This window comes from Pseudopipra pipra, chromosome 28, assembly GCF_036250125.1.
Source record: "Pseudopipra pipra isolate bDixPip1 chromosome 28, bDixPip1.hap1, whole genome shotgun sequence".
Classification (NCBI taxonomy): domain Eukaryota; kingdom Metazoa; phylum Chordata; class Aves; order Passeriformes; family Pipridae; genus Pseudopipra; species Pseudopipra pipra.
Window position 1 is genome coordinate 799,762 of NC_087576.1, and position 16,752 is coordinate 816,513.

At 61.2% G+C, this 16,752-nt stretch overlaps 2 protein-coding genes across 3 annotated transcripts; both read left to right on the forward strand.

The window, feature by feature from the left end:
• Positions 1 to 8,268: 8,268 nt before the first annotated feature.
• Positions 8,269 to 11,978, forward strand: ADRB3 (adrenoceptor beta 3). The gene is made up of 3 exons (XM_064638184.1): positions 8,269 to 9,606; positions 10,519 to 10,586; positions 10,784 to 11,978. The coding sequence occupies exons 1-2, from the start codon at positions 8,348 to 8,350 to the stop codon at positions 10,556 to 10,558; spliced, it is 1,299 nt and encodes a 432-aa protein (XP_064494254.1). The 5' UTR covers positions 8,269 to 8,347; the 3' UTR covers positions 10,559 to 10,586; positions 10,784 to 11,978.
• A 414-nt stretch (positions 11,979 to 12,392) lies between these two features.
• On the forward strand, positions 12,393 to 15,463 carry LOC135403786 (nucleoplasmin-like). Of its 2 annotated transcripts, XM_064638106.1 has the most exons (5): positions 12,393 to 12,613; positions 12,811 to 12,893; positions 12,975 to 13,094; positions 13,185 to 13,278; positions 13,514 to 15,463. In XM_064638106.1, exons 1-5 carry the CDS (start codon positions 12,550 to 12,552, stop codon positions 13,597 to 13,599), a joined length of 447 nt encoding a protein of 148 aa, XP_064494176.1. In that variant the 5' UTR covers positions 12,393 to 12,549; the 3' UTR covers positions 13,600 to 15,463. The 2 variants fall into 2 exon arrangements, with proteins under 2 accessions (XP_064494176.1, XP_064494175.1); XM_064638105.1 differs by having other exon boundaries at positions 12,811 to 13,094; positions 13,514 to 15,303.
• The last annotated feature ends 1,289 nt before the right edge of the window (positions 15,464 to 16,752 follow it).

Consider the following 16,752-nt stretch of genomic DNA (forward strand, 5'->3'; position numbering starts at 1 on the left):
CGTCGCGCGGGAAAAGAGGGCGGGGCGTGCACCAGAGGAGGCGGGGCTTTGCCTACATATGGGCAAGGGGCGGGGCACGGGGCGGGATTTGGCCTGAACGGCAGAGAGAGTGGGCGTGGTTTAGTCCGATATGGGCGCGGTCTGTGTGTGGGCGTGGTTTAGCACGAGCGGGGGCGCGGTTTGACTCAATGGAGGCGTGGCTTCGCACGAGAAGAGGCGGGGCCTGTCGGTGGGTGTGGCACTGGGCGTGGCTTAAGAGGGCCGTGGGCGGGGTCTGTGCGGGGCACCCCCGGTTCCCCCTTCCCTCCCAGGCACCCACCGCCTCTGTCCCCTATTTTGGGGGATCCCCCGCCTCGTTCCGTGCCCCTCTCGCCACGCCGGGACCCCCCAGCAGCGCTGCCCCTGCCCCTTCGTGGAGCGGAGCGGGGAGAGCCGCAGTGGGAGGTCCGGGTGGTCCCTGTGGGAGCGCTGCGGGGACAGATGTCTGCCCGGCTTGGGTGGAGAAACCCCATCCCAAATGGCTCTGCCACCCCCGGGGAGCCCGGGGACAAACGTGGCAGGGGGCCGGGGGGGCCACACACGCCGTGTCCCCGGAGATGCTCCTGTGGGATGGAGCGGTGGAAAAATAGCGTTTTTCTTAAGATTTTACTAAATAAAAGATTTAAGGAGAAGCTGGCGTTCGGCGGCGGCGGAAGGGGTAGGTTGGGCCGGGAGGGACCCCCGTGCCGGGCAGGGGGAGGCTGGGGGGTCCTGGGACGAAGCCCTGGAACGAAGCCCTTCCGAGCATCCTTGGGACCACCACGAATACCCGCTGGAAAAAGCCCCTTCAGCCCTTCCCTGCTCCCCCAGCAGCGGCCACAGAGCTCTGCTGACCCTCACTGGACACCGGTCCAGTGCTGACATCTGCTGACGGCCGGGATGCCGGGAGCCAGGATGGATTCCAGCACGGATTCCAGCGCGGATGCCAGCACGGATGCCAGCACAGATGCCAGCAGCGCTCCGCCCGCTCTGGAGCACCGCGAGGTCACTGGGGCTCCGGCAGTGCCCGTCCCTCGATCGGGACTCGAGGCTGCTCTCCCGGCCCAGGCGGAGGTGGGACACGGCCAGTCCCGTCCTGCCCAAACCATCATCCCGGCTCCAACAGGTGGAGCTCGGCGGCCACACGCTACTCCGGACCCTGGCCCAGGGCCAAGCTCATCCCTGCGGAGCCACGGGCCAACCCTGGGGTGCTGGGGGTCCTCGGGGGGGCTCAGAGCCCTTTCCACAGGGCAGCATTTTAGTGGCCAAGGCAGTGATCTCCTGCCGGGCTGGGGCATGGAGAGGGGCGTTTCTGCCCCCCAGGACCCCTGAGACCCCATCAGGCCACGGTGCCAGGCAGGCAGCCCTCGCCCTGTGCCAGCTGCTGAATCGATTAGTGGGCACTGGGGCAGGAAAATAACATTTCCGGCCACAGAATGACATCAGCAGTGACCCCCAACCCAGTGAGGCAGCCACTGCCATTTCCTCCTCGTCCGGAGAACAGACCATTACAGGGTCAAGGAGCCGGGGGGGTTTAAAGGTCAAGGTTTAAGGGCACATCCTGGCTGGGGCAGAGCAGGGGCCCCTGCTCCAGGGGTCACCTGCCCTCGGTGCCTGTGGGCCCCCTGGTCAGGGTGTGGACAGGGATTGGTTGCAGCAGTGTGAGGGGAAACCCTCCAGGGAGTTCCAAATCCCACAAAACATCCCTCTGGAGATGCCCCTTCAGGGAACCAGACTCTTTCTGGTTACAGTATGTTCCTCTCCAGGGCATTTTATCTGCCCATTCCCCGGGCAGCTCCCAGTGCTGGAAAGCCCTTTGTCATCCTCATGTGACGCGAGGTTATCGCCTTATTGCCTTCTAAATCGGGAGCAGAAGTGCCTCTCCAAGGCGTCCGTCCCTCCACCAGCAGTGTCTTTGCTGCTGACCTGGTATAAACCACTGGTAGCTGAGCAGGGCTGGGTTTTGGTGAGGGACTCGCTCCTCCTGGGGAGGGAAATGTGTCTTTTAAGCCGTGAAATGCCCCCAGCCCTGGTGTGAGAGCAGTCCCTCCTGCCCAGCCCTGCCATCAGCGGCCCCACTTCCCCCAGTACTGACTGGGCTGTGATTGCGGGAGGGTTTGCTGAGACAGGAAGAAAATATCCCGAGGGGAGGATAAAATCCCGCCCGGTGGGGAGCGAGGGCTGCTTTCATCTCACCCCATCCATCACCTCCCCCTCCATGGTCCATGTGGCATTCCCAGTCCCACCCCGCACCCCGTCCCTCCCACGGAGGCTTGGGGACCCCACCGCAGCCCCACGCAGGACGGGGTGATGGTGGATCCCGTCCCGGTGAGGATGTCCCTGTGCTGTGGCATTTCCAGCCCGTCCATCTGTGTTTACATTCCCCTCCGATCGCGGCCGGCGATAAGGACAAACCCCCGACAAACCCACATCCCTGCTGCCCGCCCAAGGGCTGTTTGTGCAGATAAAAGTTGCCCCATAAACAAGCCCATCCTGCCTTTGGGAAGGGCATCTCCGCCGGCCCCGGCCCTCGGCAGGAAACCCTCACCAGGGCCCCCCGTGTCCCCTCCCCTGGGCACGGGACAGGGCTGGCACTGCTGGGAGTGCTCAGCACCCCTGGTTGGTTCCTGCTCTTGACATGGGTTAAAAATAGCCACCATAGCACGGGATTTGCCATGGCAGCCATGGCCAGAGCCTGAGGGGAAGCATCTGAACCCCTCCTCCTCCTCATCATCCTTCTCTTCTTCCTGTTGTTGTTGTTGTTGTTTTTCCTCCCTGTAAACATTGGGCTGGAAGCAAATACGACTTGGGATCAGCCCCAGGAGTTGGGTGGTGGGGGCACAGCCAGGAGCTTTGGCAGAGGGTGCCTGGGGCAGGGAAGGGAGCAGAGGAGTGGCAGAGGAGGCAGCCGGGCGGCACGTGGCAGTTTGGCCGATGTCCCGTGGCCGTGGCTGGGCTGGCAGGAGGCTCCACGTGGGGCTCTTGGCACTTGATCCCTCCCCATCTCTGCCAGCTTCCCCCAGAGCAGCTCCTCTCCCCAAACCCTCACTCTCCCACCCTGCTTTGGGGCAGGGCCAGGAATCCCACTGCCGGGATGCTCCTCTATCCCTCGGAAAGCCCTGCCTGAAAGCCCAGCTCCCTCCGAGGTTATTTCTGCTGTTGACATTTTTTCGCGACACTTCCCACACTTTTTGTGAAATCTGTACCCCTGTTATTGCAAACTTCTCCCTCCTTCCCCCCACCCCGGCTTGCTTTAGCAATAGCTGCAGGAAAACCAGCCCTGATGGGGAAGGAGCTGTGGAAATGTCTGTAAATCCTCTGCAGGTCCTGATGGCAGCACGGGGACTCTCCCTTCTGTGGGTACTTGTGGCTGGAGGGAGATGGGACGTGTCTGAAGTGAAACCCTGCTGTGAGGTGTGATAGAAGTGTCAGAAATTGGGAATATCTGCCCATAGGCACTGCTCTGGCTGCTGCTGTGGGCTGCTGTGGATTTTCCCCTCAGCAACGTGGGAAAGAAAACAGCTTTATTATGATCTACTTTTTAATCTGAAAACATAATTGCTCAGGGATCTGGGGGGCAGGAGCAGGACCTGGGATTGCCTTAGCGCAGCCTTTGACACTGGCTGGGTTTCAGGACCCAGATGCCCCTTTCCCTCATTCTCACAACGCTGCCATGGCCTCAGGAAGAGCTGCAGCCCTGGGATGGCAAGTGCTGCTCCGGGATGGTCCTGGAGGGAGATCCCTGCCTCCATCTCCTCTCTGATGGGAAGCAGCATTCTCCGTGCCAGGTTTCCTGCCCCTCCAGCCCCATCTTTCCCCCTAGATCCACCCTGGGATGCCCCGAGGAAGATCCCACCAGCCCTGCCCAGCCCTTGACGGGCACCACGGCTCCTTCCCGCGGGCTGTGTGTCCACAGGGCAAAGCGCTGTGGGAACGGGCTGATAAACAGGGAGTGGAGTGACCTCAGCCCCGGCTCCGACCTCCCGGGTGCCCGGGGTCCGCGTTGCTCCCTCATCACACCGAGGCACTCGCTCCCAGGAGCTTCTCTTGGAAAACAGGATGTGAGCGTGTGAGACGAGATGCTCCCGGAGACGTGGGAGCTCGGAGCCCCCCGGGGCACGGGGCTCACCCCGAGCTGGGGCGGCAGCACTGGAGTGGCACTGGGATCATCCCTTTGGGCTGGGGGAGAGGCCGTGCTGGGGTAGCACCAGGATTATCCCAGAGTAACCCACACTCTGAAAACAGTAGCTTGCTTGAGAGTCAGTGAAACAGCACATTTTTACTCTTTTTTATTGTTCTGACACAGAGATTTTTCCCTTCCTGCCCAAGCTGTCGTGGTGCTGCAGCTCCCAGAGCTGTGCCCACCTTTGTTGGGGGAGGAGGGTTTATATGGGGACCAGAGTTTATGTGGAGCTTCCTGCAGGCTTCCTGGGACAGGCAGTACCCAGGGGTTAAAGCTCCATCACAGCGTGTTTATGTGCTGACAAGGAAACGTGATGACAGAGAATCCCAAACAACTTCAAAGCAAGATTTGTGGATTTGATATGGAAACTATTCGGAAAAGTCTCAGTGAGGAGGGAGAGCCCCCGACTCACTACCACTGGGGACACACAGCCAGAGCAGGACCCGTTCCCAAAGCACAGCCTGGCCTCGGTGCCCACTCCACAGAGCCCAGAGCTCCCTCCCTGGGGAGGGGATTTGGGGTAAAACGTTGCTCCTCTGCTTAGGCAGAGGGAAGAGCATCACACAATCCTCACCCGCCCCCTGTGCTGTCTCCAGTGTCCCCCACGGCCCTGGATCCCAGGCAGGGTCTTCCCTGCAACCTTGAGCCCCATCCCAGCTCTTGGCAAGAGGGGGTGTAGTGCAGCCCCCTCCCCCAGGGAGCAGAATAAAAGGCTGGGGGGGTGGGACCCTGGTGGCACTGTGGTTGGCGGCCCTGCAGGGCTGGTGGCTTGTCCTGGTGGAGGTGATGGTGGGTGTGTGGCTGCGTCCTGGGTGGCTGTGGGCTGGGGGTTCCTGCAGAGGGGGTGTCTTGTCAGCCCCACGTGGCATCACCGGGTACCAGGGGTCTCTGGGCAGAGTGTTCTCTGAGCCTTGTGTGGGGCATGAGCACCAGGAGGAAGGTGCTGTCACCTTCCTACAGTGTGTGTGGATTTTTGGGAAAACCTTTTTGGGAACCTGGTGGGGAATGAGCACTGATGGAGCGGCAGGGCTGCGGTGCCATCCCAGAGGTGCCGGTGCCTCCGACTCTCCAGGCTGGGGGGTGAACCCCTCCACTGCCCCTGCCCTTTGCTCTGGGCTGGAGACTTGTGCCAGCACAGCTCTGGCTCGGAATTCATTGCACAGGCAGCACTGCGCAACAGGAGCCTGGCTCAGGAGCAGCTCTGGAACCGTCTGGTGCTGCTGCAAAGCTGAGCTGTGTCTCTCTGGGTGCTGCTGTGCCTCTTCCTGCTCGACCTGCTCCTCCCTGCTCTGCCTGCACCCACGCTCTGGGGAAAGGCTGCACAGACAGACCCCCAAGGGCTCAGTGGGCAGTTTTGGTGCCTTCACTTGCTGTGCTGGGGTTGCTTTAGGACCCTCTGCTTTGGTGGGGAGCTGAGGAAGCTGGACCAGAGGGCAGAGGGGGACGCTGGTGTCCCCACTGCCGGTGTGCCGATGGCAGTGAGCAGTGACACCGCTGTGACTCCGCCGTGTGATGGGTTTATCTCCTGTCCTGTTCCGAGTATGCAGCCACATGCCAGGGAGGGAGCGAGTTCCCAGCTATAAAAAGCTTTTGTTTTATCCATAGCTGCTACTTGAGCTCTCACCCCTCGGCCTCCATGGCCAGGCAGAGCCTGTGCGCCCTCAGATGTGTCTGGGACCAGCTCAGGCATCTGTTTCCTCTCTCCAAACACATCCGTGGGCACCAGGAGCTCCATGTGCTGCTGAGCAAGGAGAGTGGCACTGCCTGTTCCCTGCATCCCATCTCCCCCCAAGCAAGGATCTTCCCCGATTCATCCTGACTCTCTATGTATAAAGAAGTATCTTTAAATACCCATTGTTTATTCTGGATCAACAGCCAAAGGAGCCGCTCTGATCCGTGGCATAAACAAACTTTCCCAGAGTTTTCCAAACAACACTTGACCCTCTGGCCAGCACTTCCTATGGGGTCTTGTCAGGGCTGGCTCTGCCTCCCCTGCTGCCAGTGGCCATGCAGGTAGGGCCAGGGCAGTGCTTCTGGCCCGTGGCAGGGATGGGAAGGGGGAGAGGATGCTTCCCCTGGTGACAGCTCTGGGCTGGAGGGAGCAGGCGGGGTCTCCATCCCTGCAGGGGCTCGAGTCAGGGCTCTGGAGCAGTGGGGATGGGGGTCAGGGCTGGGCAAGACCCAGCACCTCTGTGCTTCAGTTTTTCCAGCTGTAAAACTGGGACAAAGATATGGAGCCACGTTACTTCCCCTGCAGTGATGAAAGGCCTGGGAGTCTCCCTTCCTCTCCTCAGCCCTGTCTGCTCCTTGGGAAGCGGGGAGGGAGCCGAGCTCCCCTGCCTGGGAGTGGGAGGAAAAGCCTGATTTGAATTCCAGAGAGAAGACATCAGGAGGGTGGGTTGGATGCCTGCTTGGCCCCTTGGGAGCACATGTCTGTGTGTCCCACTGCAGGCAGTGTCTGTCCGTGGGAGCTCCCTGCAGGGCACAGCGGGGTGGGCATGGCCAGAAGGTGCCATGAGGGACTGTCTGCAGGAAGTCATGCTCTAAAACCCCCAGAGGTGAGTCCCACAGCCCCTGTGGTGCCCAGGAGCCAGTGCACAGCCCAGCTCTGCCCGGCGGGCACACTTTGAGTGGCCGCCGCTGCCTGGGGAGTGGAGGTGAGGATGGAAGGAGGAGGGAAGGAGGGGAAGCCACCAGCCCCTGGTCAGTCAGAAGTGTGGTGGCAGAGCTGGGCATCCTGCTCGGTGCCTGTCCTCTGCCAGCTCTGTGGACCCAAGCCCAAAGCCCTTGTTTATCCATGGACATTCCCACTGATGTTCTTGCTTTACTTTCCAGACACAAATCCAGCTCCGTGGGCTGATCCATGCTGGAATCAGGTGTGCAGCCACGCTGGACAGATGATGACACCCCTGCATGTGCTGTGTCTGTGCCGAGCACCATCCTGGAGCCAGGACAAACCTCCCTGTGGACAGCAATTCCCGGCAGCAAATGCTGGGGCTGGGAGCTGAGCAGGGCTGGATCAAGCCCTCGGCTGAGGGCTTTGAAAAACCAAAACAGCCTTGTAAAGATCGAGCTCGTAAAACCAGGGCTCTGCTTTGTGAGCTCATGAATGGGAAGAAATGCCAACCGGATCATTTTTACACATATTTCTTTTCCTCTTTGTCAACATTCCCACATTTGGCTGAAACTTCAAAATGCCACATTTGGAGAGCGCCTGTCTTGAAAGTTTCAGTATTTGTATAAATAACTGATAGGGAAAGAAATGACCCGCTCTGGAGTTTGCCCAGGAACTCTGGGAACAGCAGTGGGGCTCTGGAGGCCCCCAGAGCCTTCCAGATTTTTGGTGTCTCCCCACTGCCATGTGTGAGTGGGGCAGGAAGTGTGGGTGGGGGTCTTGGGAGTCTCCAGACATCAGCACCCACCCAAATTCAGGAGAGGAAGCAAGGAAGTCTCCTCCATCCACTGGGAAGGAGGTTCTGGCAATAAATGTGTAAATGAAACAGTGACTGTGGCCCTGGGCATCGTCTTTGGGAGCAGAGCTGTCACCTTGGATCCCTCTGCTGATGTTCAGAGAGGACAGGGGGGTCACTGTCCCCACCAGGGACAGCCTGTCCTGCCCAGGGAGAGGGTCACAGGGGGAGCAGGACCAGCAAAGCCCTGGGGTGCACAGTGAGGGGTGAGAGCAAGAGGGGCAGGGTGAGAGCTGAGGTGTGGGGAGAGGGATCAGAGCACTGGCGAGGGGGGCACAAAGGGGTGAGGGTGAACAGACAAAAGACCAGGGAACGCTGTGCACGGAGAACAAGGACAGACGGGTGGGACTGGGGACACGGCGAGGGGCTGGAGGTCATGGAGACGGACGGGAAGGCAGAGTGAGGAGCTGGAGCGCACGGCGAAGGGCGCCCGGCGGGGATGCCGGGGGGAGCAGGACGGGCCGGGACACCCCATCCGGGGGGGAGGCGGTGCCGCCGCCCTCTCCTCTCCCCTCGCCGTCCGGAGCGGGCAGCCCGGGGCCGCCCCGCGCCTTTAAAGGCTCCTCCTCCGGCGCGGAGGGGACCCGGCCCCGCCGGTCCGCCCCGAGGGCTGCGCCGGGAGCGCGGCGGGGAGCGCACGGCGGGGCGCGGGGCCGGCGCCCCCAGCCCGGCGGAGATGAGCCCCCTCCCCGCGGGCAACGGCAGCGCCTGGGGGGGCTCCGGCAACTGCAGCGGGGCCGGCAGCCTGGGCCGGCAGTGGGTGCTGGGGGCCGCCCTCAGCCTCACCGTCCTGGTCATCGTGGCTGGCAACTTGCTGGTGATCGTGGCCATCGCCAAGACGCCGCGGCTGCAGACCATGACCAACGTCTTCATCACCTCGCTGGCGTGCGCCGACCTCATCATGGGCCTGCTGGTGGTGCCGCCGGGGGCCACCATCCTGCTGAGCGGGCACTGGCCCTACGGCGCGACGGTGTGCGAGCTGTGGACGTCGCTGGACGTGCTGTGTGTCACGGCCAGCATCGAGACGCTGTGCGCCATCGCCGTGGATCGCTACCTCGCCATCACCTCGCCGCTGCAGTACGAGGCGCTGGTCACCAAGGGCCGGGCGCGGGCCGTGGTGTGCCTGGTGTGGGCCATCTCCGCCTTCATCTCCTTCCTGCCCATCATGAACCACTGGTGGCGGGACGGGGCGGACGAGCAGGCGGCGCGCTGCTACGACGACCCGCGCTGCTGCGACTTCGTCACCAACATGACCTACGCCATCATCTCCTCCACCATCTCCTTCTACGTGCCCCTGCTCATCATGATCTTCGTCTACGTCCGGGTCTTCGCCGTGGCCACGCGGCACGTCCAGCTCATCGGCAAGGACAAGGTGAGGTTCCTGCAGGAGCCCCCCAGCCCCACGTCCCGGAGCAGCCGGAGGAGGCGGCCGTCCCGCCTGCTGGCCATCAAGGAGCACAAGGCGCTCAAGACCCTGGGCATCATCATGGGCACCTTCACTCTCTGCTGGCTGCCCTTCTTCGTGGCCAACATCATCAAGGTCTTCTGCCGGCCGCTGGTGCCGGACCAGCTCTTCCTCTTCCTCAACTGGCTGGGCTACATCAACTCAGCCTTCAACCCCATCATCTACTGCCGCAGCCCCGACTTCAGGAGCGCCTTCCGCAAGCTGCTGTGCTGCCCGCGCCGCGCCGACCGCCGGCTCCACGCCGTCCAGCAGGACCTGCAGCGCTGCCCCTGCGCCTTCAGCCCCCGCGGGGGCCCCCCAGAGGACAGCAAGGCGGCCCTCGGGTGCCCCGGGGAGGACGGGGAGGGTCGGGGCAGCGGCAGCCGGACAGAGGAGACGTCCTCAGCCCAGGGCAGTGGCCACCGGCAGCGGCCGCTGGGCGAGTCCCGGCTGCAGGGCACCCAGACCACGCTGTGCTCGCAGCTTGATGAGTAGGTACCGGCTCGGGGGGGCTCAGGGCATCCAGCCCTTTGGGGAGTGACTGGGAGGGCTGTCAGTGGTGGGTCTACGGTCTGACAGCGCAGTGCAGAGCTGCAGGGCAGGCAGACCCTGGAGCTGGGGGGGCAGGCAGACCCCATGGTGCACGGGAGAAGTGCTGGGGTGTGGGACTGGGAACCACTGTCCTCTCCCTTTATGTTCCCCTAAACCCCTGGCCTCTCCACAAGGATGCAAAACTGGGGTCCCAGCCAGTCTCACCCCAGCCTGCCAGGACAGATTCTGCTGTTCCAGGGTAAAGGAAATGCTGGTTGTGATCAGGGAAGCAAACCAGCTGAGCAGGAGTGTGTCCCAAAGCCTGGGATTTCTCCCTTCTGCCCCTGCTCCCACTTTCTGCTGCTAAAGAAGGACAATGCAGAGACTCCCTCTAGAGTGAGGCACCAGGGCTGCTGTCGCCAGCCTGGGCTCTGTGGGTCTCTTTGCCCTCCAACAGTGTAAATCTGGGAAGGGAATTCATTTCATCCCCCTCTGTCCCTCGGTGAGAGATGGGCTCCCAGAGCTGGTGGCCTGCTCAGGGCAGGGGGCTGGCAGGAACACCCCTGCTGTGGCTCTGCCCTGCCAGCACCCTGACACGGGTTTACACCTCCAAATTACAGGGTGGGGTTTTTCCACCCTGAGGGTTTTTTTATTAGTATGATGAAACTGGAGTTATTGTGGTTACTGTGGATTTTAACCGTGTTTCTCTGGTCAAAACCCCTCCTGATGCCTGAGGGCAGGAGAGATTCCTGCCAGCAGAGATGTGCAGAGAGGGGTGCCAGAGGTGCTCCCTGGGATTCACCCGTGCTGAGAGCACGAGGTGGTGAGTGGTGGGAAGGGTCTGGGCTCTCACCCGCTGTGCTCTATTCCAGGTTTGCCGGCAGAGACACACCCGCGGGTCCGTCCGTCTGACCGGGAGCAGCCGAGAGCCGGGAGGAGAGTGAGTGTTTCCCCCGGCCGGGCCATCACCCCTCCGGCCTCTCCTCTGCCCTCCCCGGGGAGTGCAGCCCGCGGCCAGCCCCTTGTGCATGGTGCTCCTGGATCCCCCTCCGTGCCTGCTGGGGTGGTGGCCGTGGGTCCCTGTCCCCAGCTGAGCCCGGTGGGTGACCCTGTGTCACTCCCACCCTCTTTTTGCAGGGCTGGGGACGGAGAAGCAGCACCAGGGGTGACGGTGCTGGAAGGACCCTCCGGTGCATGCACTGACCTGGAGAGGAGGGGGATCTTCCTTGGGAATGCTGCTGGTTTCGGGACAGCACTGGCTCCTCTGGGCCATTGGTGCTGGAGACCTAGAGCTGGGGAAAAGCTCTGGAGCCGCTTGCCCAGGGACAGCACAGCCTTGGGGATGTGTGGACAGGGGACAAGCTCCCACCTGGAGTGTTCCTGGCATGGCTGGCAGTGGGACATGGACACTGACAGTGGGATGTGGAGACTGGCAGTGGGATGTGGACACTGACAGTGGGATGTGGACACTGACAGTGGGATGTGGAGACTGGCAGTGGGATGTGGACGCTGGCAGTGGGATGTGGAGACTGGCAGCTCTGCTCTCTTGAAGGATGAATGGCCCAGTCGCCCTGGGCTCGGCCAGCTTCAGACAGTCCATCTGGAAGGGAGGAAAGCCTCCTGCATGCACAAGCCCTTCCAAGGATTTCCATCCCTGCCCTAGCTGCTGCATTCCAGGGCTGGGTGCGATCCCGGGAGCCGAAGCGATGCCTTAGGCAGAGGAAGGGCTCGGGGGAGTGAGGGGAGCTCTGAGCACAAAGGACTTCCCAAACCAGGGAATTATGACCTCGTCAGGTCTCCTCCAGTTCCTCCCTCTCATTTGGGGCAGGTGTCCCTGTCTGTGCTGCTTGGGGATGGGACGGGAGATGGATTCTTGTCCCACACGTGCACAGACGTGCCCTGCCCACCCCACGTGAGTTGGTGTAAATAAGTCACAGTGACTGTACAGGTTTTGTCCTGGTTTGTCTCCCCCCTGCTGTGTGAAATAAACCTGTGAATCTCTGCGATGCCTCCAAGTCCATCCCAAGCAGAGGGGTGCTGCTCCATGTGCTCCTGGGGGGCTGCCTGAGGCTCAGGGGGTGCATCCCCCTTTCCAGGGGCTGTGCCTGGCAGAGAAAAGCCAGGCCCTAGGAGTGCCATGATGCCAGCCCCCAGCCCTGCCACACGTCCTCACACCCTGAAAGGGCAGGCAGAGCTGACAGAGGTGCCCAGTGCCACCTCCTGGTGCCAGGGAAATCTCAGCTTCTGCACGGGAACCAGGGTGCCACAGGGTCTGCCCTGCTGGGATCCTCTCCTGGTGTGTTTTGCTTTTAACACCCTGCAAGGATGAAATCACTAAATAAAGAGAATAAAAGCAGCTCGTGGCAAGTGTAGCCATCTCAAAGCCTCAGGCCCCAGTCTGGTAGCTCTGGTGGCTCTCAGGGGACTCATTTCTGATCCCAGCAGCTGTCCCCAAGCACAAACAGGTTCTGTGCCCCCCAGCCCCCTTGGCCTCATCCTCCCACGCAGTCTAAAGCAGCCCACGAGGGGTTCTTTACCCCCCTCAAGAGCCCAGTGTCAGTGAGTGACTCCCCAAACAGCAGAGGCAAGGGGGGGCTGGCCCAGGGAATGGGGGCCCAGGGCTCTACAGGTCCCCCCTAGCAGGACTGGTGGCCTCATCTCTAATCAAGCTAAAGGGGGCTCAGATGGGCTGTAGGTGCTGCTGGGGGGGTGTGAGGGGTTGGTGGGTGCATTGGTGTCACCTGCACTGCATTCCCAGCTTTCACCTCCCTGGGATCCCCCTTCCCTTTATCAGCTGCCGGTGCCGTAGCAGGTCCTTGCTGCTCTCTGGGTGCTGTTTTCTCTGTTTTCTCTGCTGTTTGTCCCACGGGAGCTGGTCAGCGGTGTCAGATCTGCCGTGGGGGATGGACACCTCGCTTCCCTTCTCCCGGCTGCTGTCGGAGGAGTGGCCCGTGGCTGAGCTGTGGGGTAGGGAGCTGTGAGCCCCGGGGTGCGCTGGGGGCAGCTGGTGGCAGGAGCGAGTGGGGGGACAGTGGCTGTGCTCTGCAGGCAGCCAGGCTGGGTGTGATTCCCCTTTTCCCTTGGAGTGCCCCCCTGGGAAAGCCTCCCCTTTGTTTCTGTGCGGGGGCAGCCTGTGCACGCCCAGACCGTGCCGTGTCCCCCAGGCTGCCAGCTGGGCACGGGCGCCCGGAGCTGCGTGGTGAAGGAGGGCGATGACTTCTTGGAGCACCTGGTGCTGCTGAGAACGGTGAGATCCGAGCCCTGCCGAGGAGTTGCCGCAGCCCCGGCCGGCGGATCCCTGCCACGGGCTCTCTGCTCGGCCCCGCAGATCTGCCTGGGGGCTGACGCCAGGGACGAGCTGCACGTGGTGGCTGTGGACTCCAAAAACGCCTCCGGGGAGCACAGGCCGGTGCCCATCGCGGCGCTGCGGAGCTCGGTGCTGCCCATGGTAAGGGCAGCCGCTGCCTCTGGGATGACAACATCACCTCGGGCTGGGCTCGGCGGGGGGGGGATGTCTCTGAGCTCTGTCTCTTTGCAGATCAGCCTCAAAGCTCTGGAGCTGGTCCCTCCCGTCACCTTCGTGCTCCAGTGTGGGGCTGGGCCAGTCTATCTCAGTGGACAGCGAGTCACTCGTGAGTGTCACCAAGCTGCGGGGTCAGGGTGGGCACGTGGGGTCCCACGGCAGCTTTTGTGGCAGCTCGTGCTCCCTGCTTTGCCCCAGGGTTGCAGGGAGGGCTACTCAGGGGGCAACTGGTGCTTGCTGGCAGTTGTGGGCTGGGCAAGGGGGTCTGTGCCAGTTTCCCTGCTCTGCTGCTGTGGGGTGGGTCAGGGCCACCCCTGCTGCAGCCCTGCCTCTTCTCTCCCCAGTGGAAGATGATGCCAGCTCTGAAGCCGAGGAGGAAGAGCTCTTGGAGGAAGATGTGGGAGATGAGGATGATGATGGGGAATCATAGAACAGGGGCAGCTCAGAGAGTTCTGAGTGCAGCTGGTGTGATGGTGGGGACACCCCTTGCCAGGAGCTGCCAGTGCCCTGTGCCAAATGCAACAGATCCTTGCAGAGGGACACAAACTGTCTGGGCTTTGGCTGTCATTCTTTGTCTCCTCTCCTGGCCCCCTCCATTCCTCCCATGTTTGCAGAAATGCTTTTCCCCCCCCCTTTTTATTGTGATAATAATAGGAAGTGCAGATACCCTGGAGTCAGTCTGGACTGTGCTCTGGTGCTCCCGTGTCACCTGCTCTCCTGTCCCTCCCTCCCTGCCTCCTCTCGGGAAAACCTATTCCATGTGTGCCTCTGTGATGCTGGGCTGGGCAGAGGTCCCAGCGAGTAGCCCCTGGGGAGCTGTGGGCTGCTGCCAGGACAGGGGGCTTGGGGCCTCTCCCAGCTCCAGCATGTCTGGAGGAGGAAGGCTGCACTGTGCTGTGGCTCTGCCTCCTCAGGTAGGACTCAATGCCCTGCACAGCCCTGGCATGAGTTATCCTGCCAGCTCCCAGCTAATGGTCCTTTTGTTCCAGGAGGAATCTCTCCAGTGTGCCTGTTGGGATCAACAGGACCGAGTCCTTCATGGCAGTGCAGGGAAATGCAGCTGCTGAAATAATGTCATTAGAACTCCTAATTGAGACAATTACCCAAATCCATTCTATGCCTGCCACTAGCTGGCAGGGAGGCTGAGTTCAAGGGGAGCCCTGGACCTGCAGGAGGATGGGCTGGGAAGGGAGCACGTGGCTCTGGGTTTTGATTTTTCCCAACTTGTAATAGAAAATGCCAGAGCTGAGCTGAGGGAGCCAGAGCTGTCACCCCACTCAGCTGTGACCCCTGTGCTGGATCCTGGGCTGTGGGACAGCACAGAGACCCTGTGGGAGCTGGTGGAGCCCCAGCAGCAGGAACGGTGGGTGCTTTGGGGGGATGCCCTGGTCCCCCTTCCCACAGCCCCTGGCAGCGGCACGTCCACCCCATCCTGCCCGACAGCGTCTCCAGGAGGGCTTTGGCATAACCATGGCAACTGCCAGGTAATTAATGGCCAAGTCTCAATGCCATGGAGACCAAACAGGCACCAACTGAGCGGGTGGGGCTGCACCCCTGCCCACGGAGGCACTGAGCCCCCAGTGCAGGATATGACCCCCCGGCACACAGTGTGGGGCTGGTGCTGTGCCCACCCAGGGCAGGGATGTCACCCCACTGTGAGGGGGGCACGTGGCAGCCACTGTCCTCCAGACGTTCCCAGCCTCACCCCAAAGCCTGAAATGAGCTGGGTGAGACCCTGGGCACAGCTGTTCGTGCCTCCCCCTGCTTGGGGCTGGTCCCCTCAGCTCCCCCAGGCACAGCTCGGCCTCTCCTGCCTTTTTGCACCAGCAAATTCCAATTAATAAATGCAGGAATGCCCTTCTGTGCATAAGTGACCAATTATTTGATGCATGAGCACCCCATCAGCTCACCCATGAGCACCCAATTAATCACGTGAGGGTTAAATAGTGAAACTTGAGCACTCCAATAAAGTCCTCGGGTGTCCAGTTGAGCCCCCCGTTATCCAAGCAAAGAAAGGGCAGGAGGAAGCATTTCCCTGAATGCCTTTGAAATATTTACATTTTCCACTGTTTCAACACCCATGCCATGATAATTAACATAGTGATTGTTTTAATTGCAATAAATTGAAGTAAGTCAAACTTCCCCCAGTTGAGATGGGGGCTGAGGATGTGTCCTGGGGGAGGCTCCTGCGCACAGTAATTTTTTTAGGGGGGGAATTTTTCCCTGCTGATGCTTGCCTGGCAAAGTCCCTCCCTGAGCAGAACAAAGAAGAGGGCTGGTTGGTTGTGTCACTTTGATTCAGCAGCAAACACTTGACCAGAGGGACTTTATTCCGAGTCTGCCTCCGAGTGCGTCTCAGGGATGAAGCAGACAGGGTGTGAGGGAGTCGGTTTGAAAACCCAATTAATGCAAGTTTGGAGTGTGGAGCTTTTGAGGGGCTGCTGGGACATGTAATGAAAGTGTGGCTGGGGCAGCTCTCCATCTGGGGCTTCCAAAATCTGCCACGTGAGCTTCAGTCCTCGTGGATCAGGTACGTGAGGGCTTAAGGGTGAAACAACGTCTGGTACACAGAGAAATAAACAGGGGGCAAGTCCTGTGCTGGGAGAGAGCCGGAGATAATCTATGGAAATAGCCCAGGAAATGAGAGTTGAAGAGCAGCGGGTGATGAGATGACTCAGTGCAGGAGAGAAGGAGGGGCAGAGGGAGCGGGAGCTGAGGGACGAGGGCTGTATCGGGCAGGGGTCCAGAGGTGAGTGGTGTGGTGAGCAAAGGTGCTGCCTGTGCTCCCAGCTGCCTGTGGGAAGCAGCCCAGGGTGGCAGGGACCTGTCTCCCAGGGCTGGTCTCATTTTTGCCCCTGGGTTCCCTCCTTGCCCCTATCCCATCTCATCCCCTTCATGGCTGGTGCCACGAAAACCTGGACCTCACTTTTGGCAGGACCACGACGGGGTCTGTGAAACACCCCGGTGGAGAGTCCCAGCAGCCCCACAGGCTGGGTGCTGCAGGAGAGCCCAGCTCACCTGGTCAGGGCTGGGCGAGCGGCTGCAGGCGCACGAGGCAGCGCAGGAGTCGCAGAGCGCCTTTATTCACTTATCCATTAACGTCCTTTGTCATTTCCAGAAACACTGGGAGCTGTTTTCTGGCTCGGCTGCTGCTTCCCCTTCCCTCCGGCCGGCAGATGCCCCCCGGTGCTGCCGGGCTGGGGCAGGATTGCTGCGGACACTTCGGTTAAAGGGCTGTGGATGAGCCCACATTTTGGTAAGTCCTTCCCTACAGCCTGGGGTCCTGCTGCTTTTCTCCTTTTCCTCTCCCTCCCTGATCTGTGATCGCTGTGACCCCGGGGCTGGCATCCCTCCTGCAGGGCTCCTTGTGGCAATGCTCCTTATCTGAGTCCGGTTTTCCTTTTCCCTCCCCAGGAGCCCATGGGATGAAGCTGCTCTCCTGAGGAGCCTCCCCGGGTGCCTGTGCTGTGATGAGGAGCAGGACGTGCCCTGTGGACACCTGAACCCCGCAGCTGTCAGATTTTGGAGTGCTGAGACGGGGGGTTTCTCACCTACCCGCACACAGAGGGGCTCAGCCACAGCC

Coding starts and splice junctions, on each gene's coding strand:
- ADRB3 (XM_064638184.1), top strand. CDS start 8,348: ATGAGCCCCCTCCCCGCGGGCAACGGCAGCGCCTGGGGGGGCTCCGGC. Junction 9,607..10,518: donor CTGTGCTCGCAGCTTGATGA/GTAGGTACCGGC, acceptor GCTCTATTCCAG/GTTTGCCGGCAGAGACACAC.
- LOC135403786 (XM_064638105.1), top strand. CDS start 12,550: ATGGACACCTCGCTTCCCTTCTCCCGGCTGCTGTCGGAGGAGTGGCCC. Junction 12,614..12,810: donor GCCCGTGGCTGAGCTGTGGG/GTAGGGAGCTGT, acceptor CGTGTCCCCCAG/GCTGCCAGCTGGGCACGGGC. Junction 13,279..13,513: donor CAGTGGACAGCGAGTCACTC/GTGAGTGTCACC, acceptor TTCTCTCCCCAG/TGGAAGATGATGCCAGCTCT.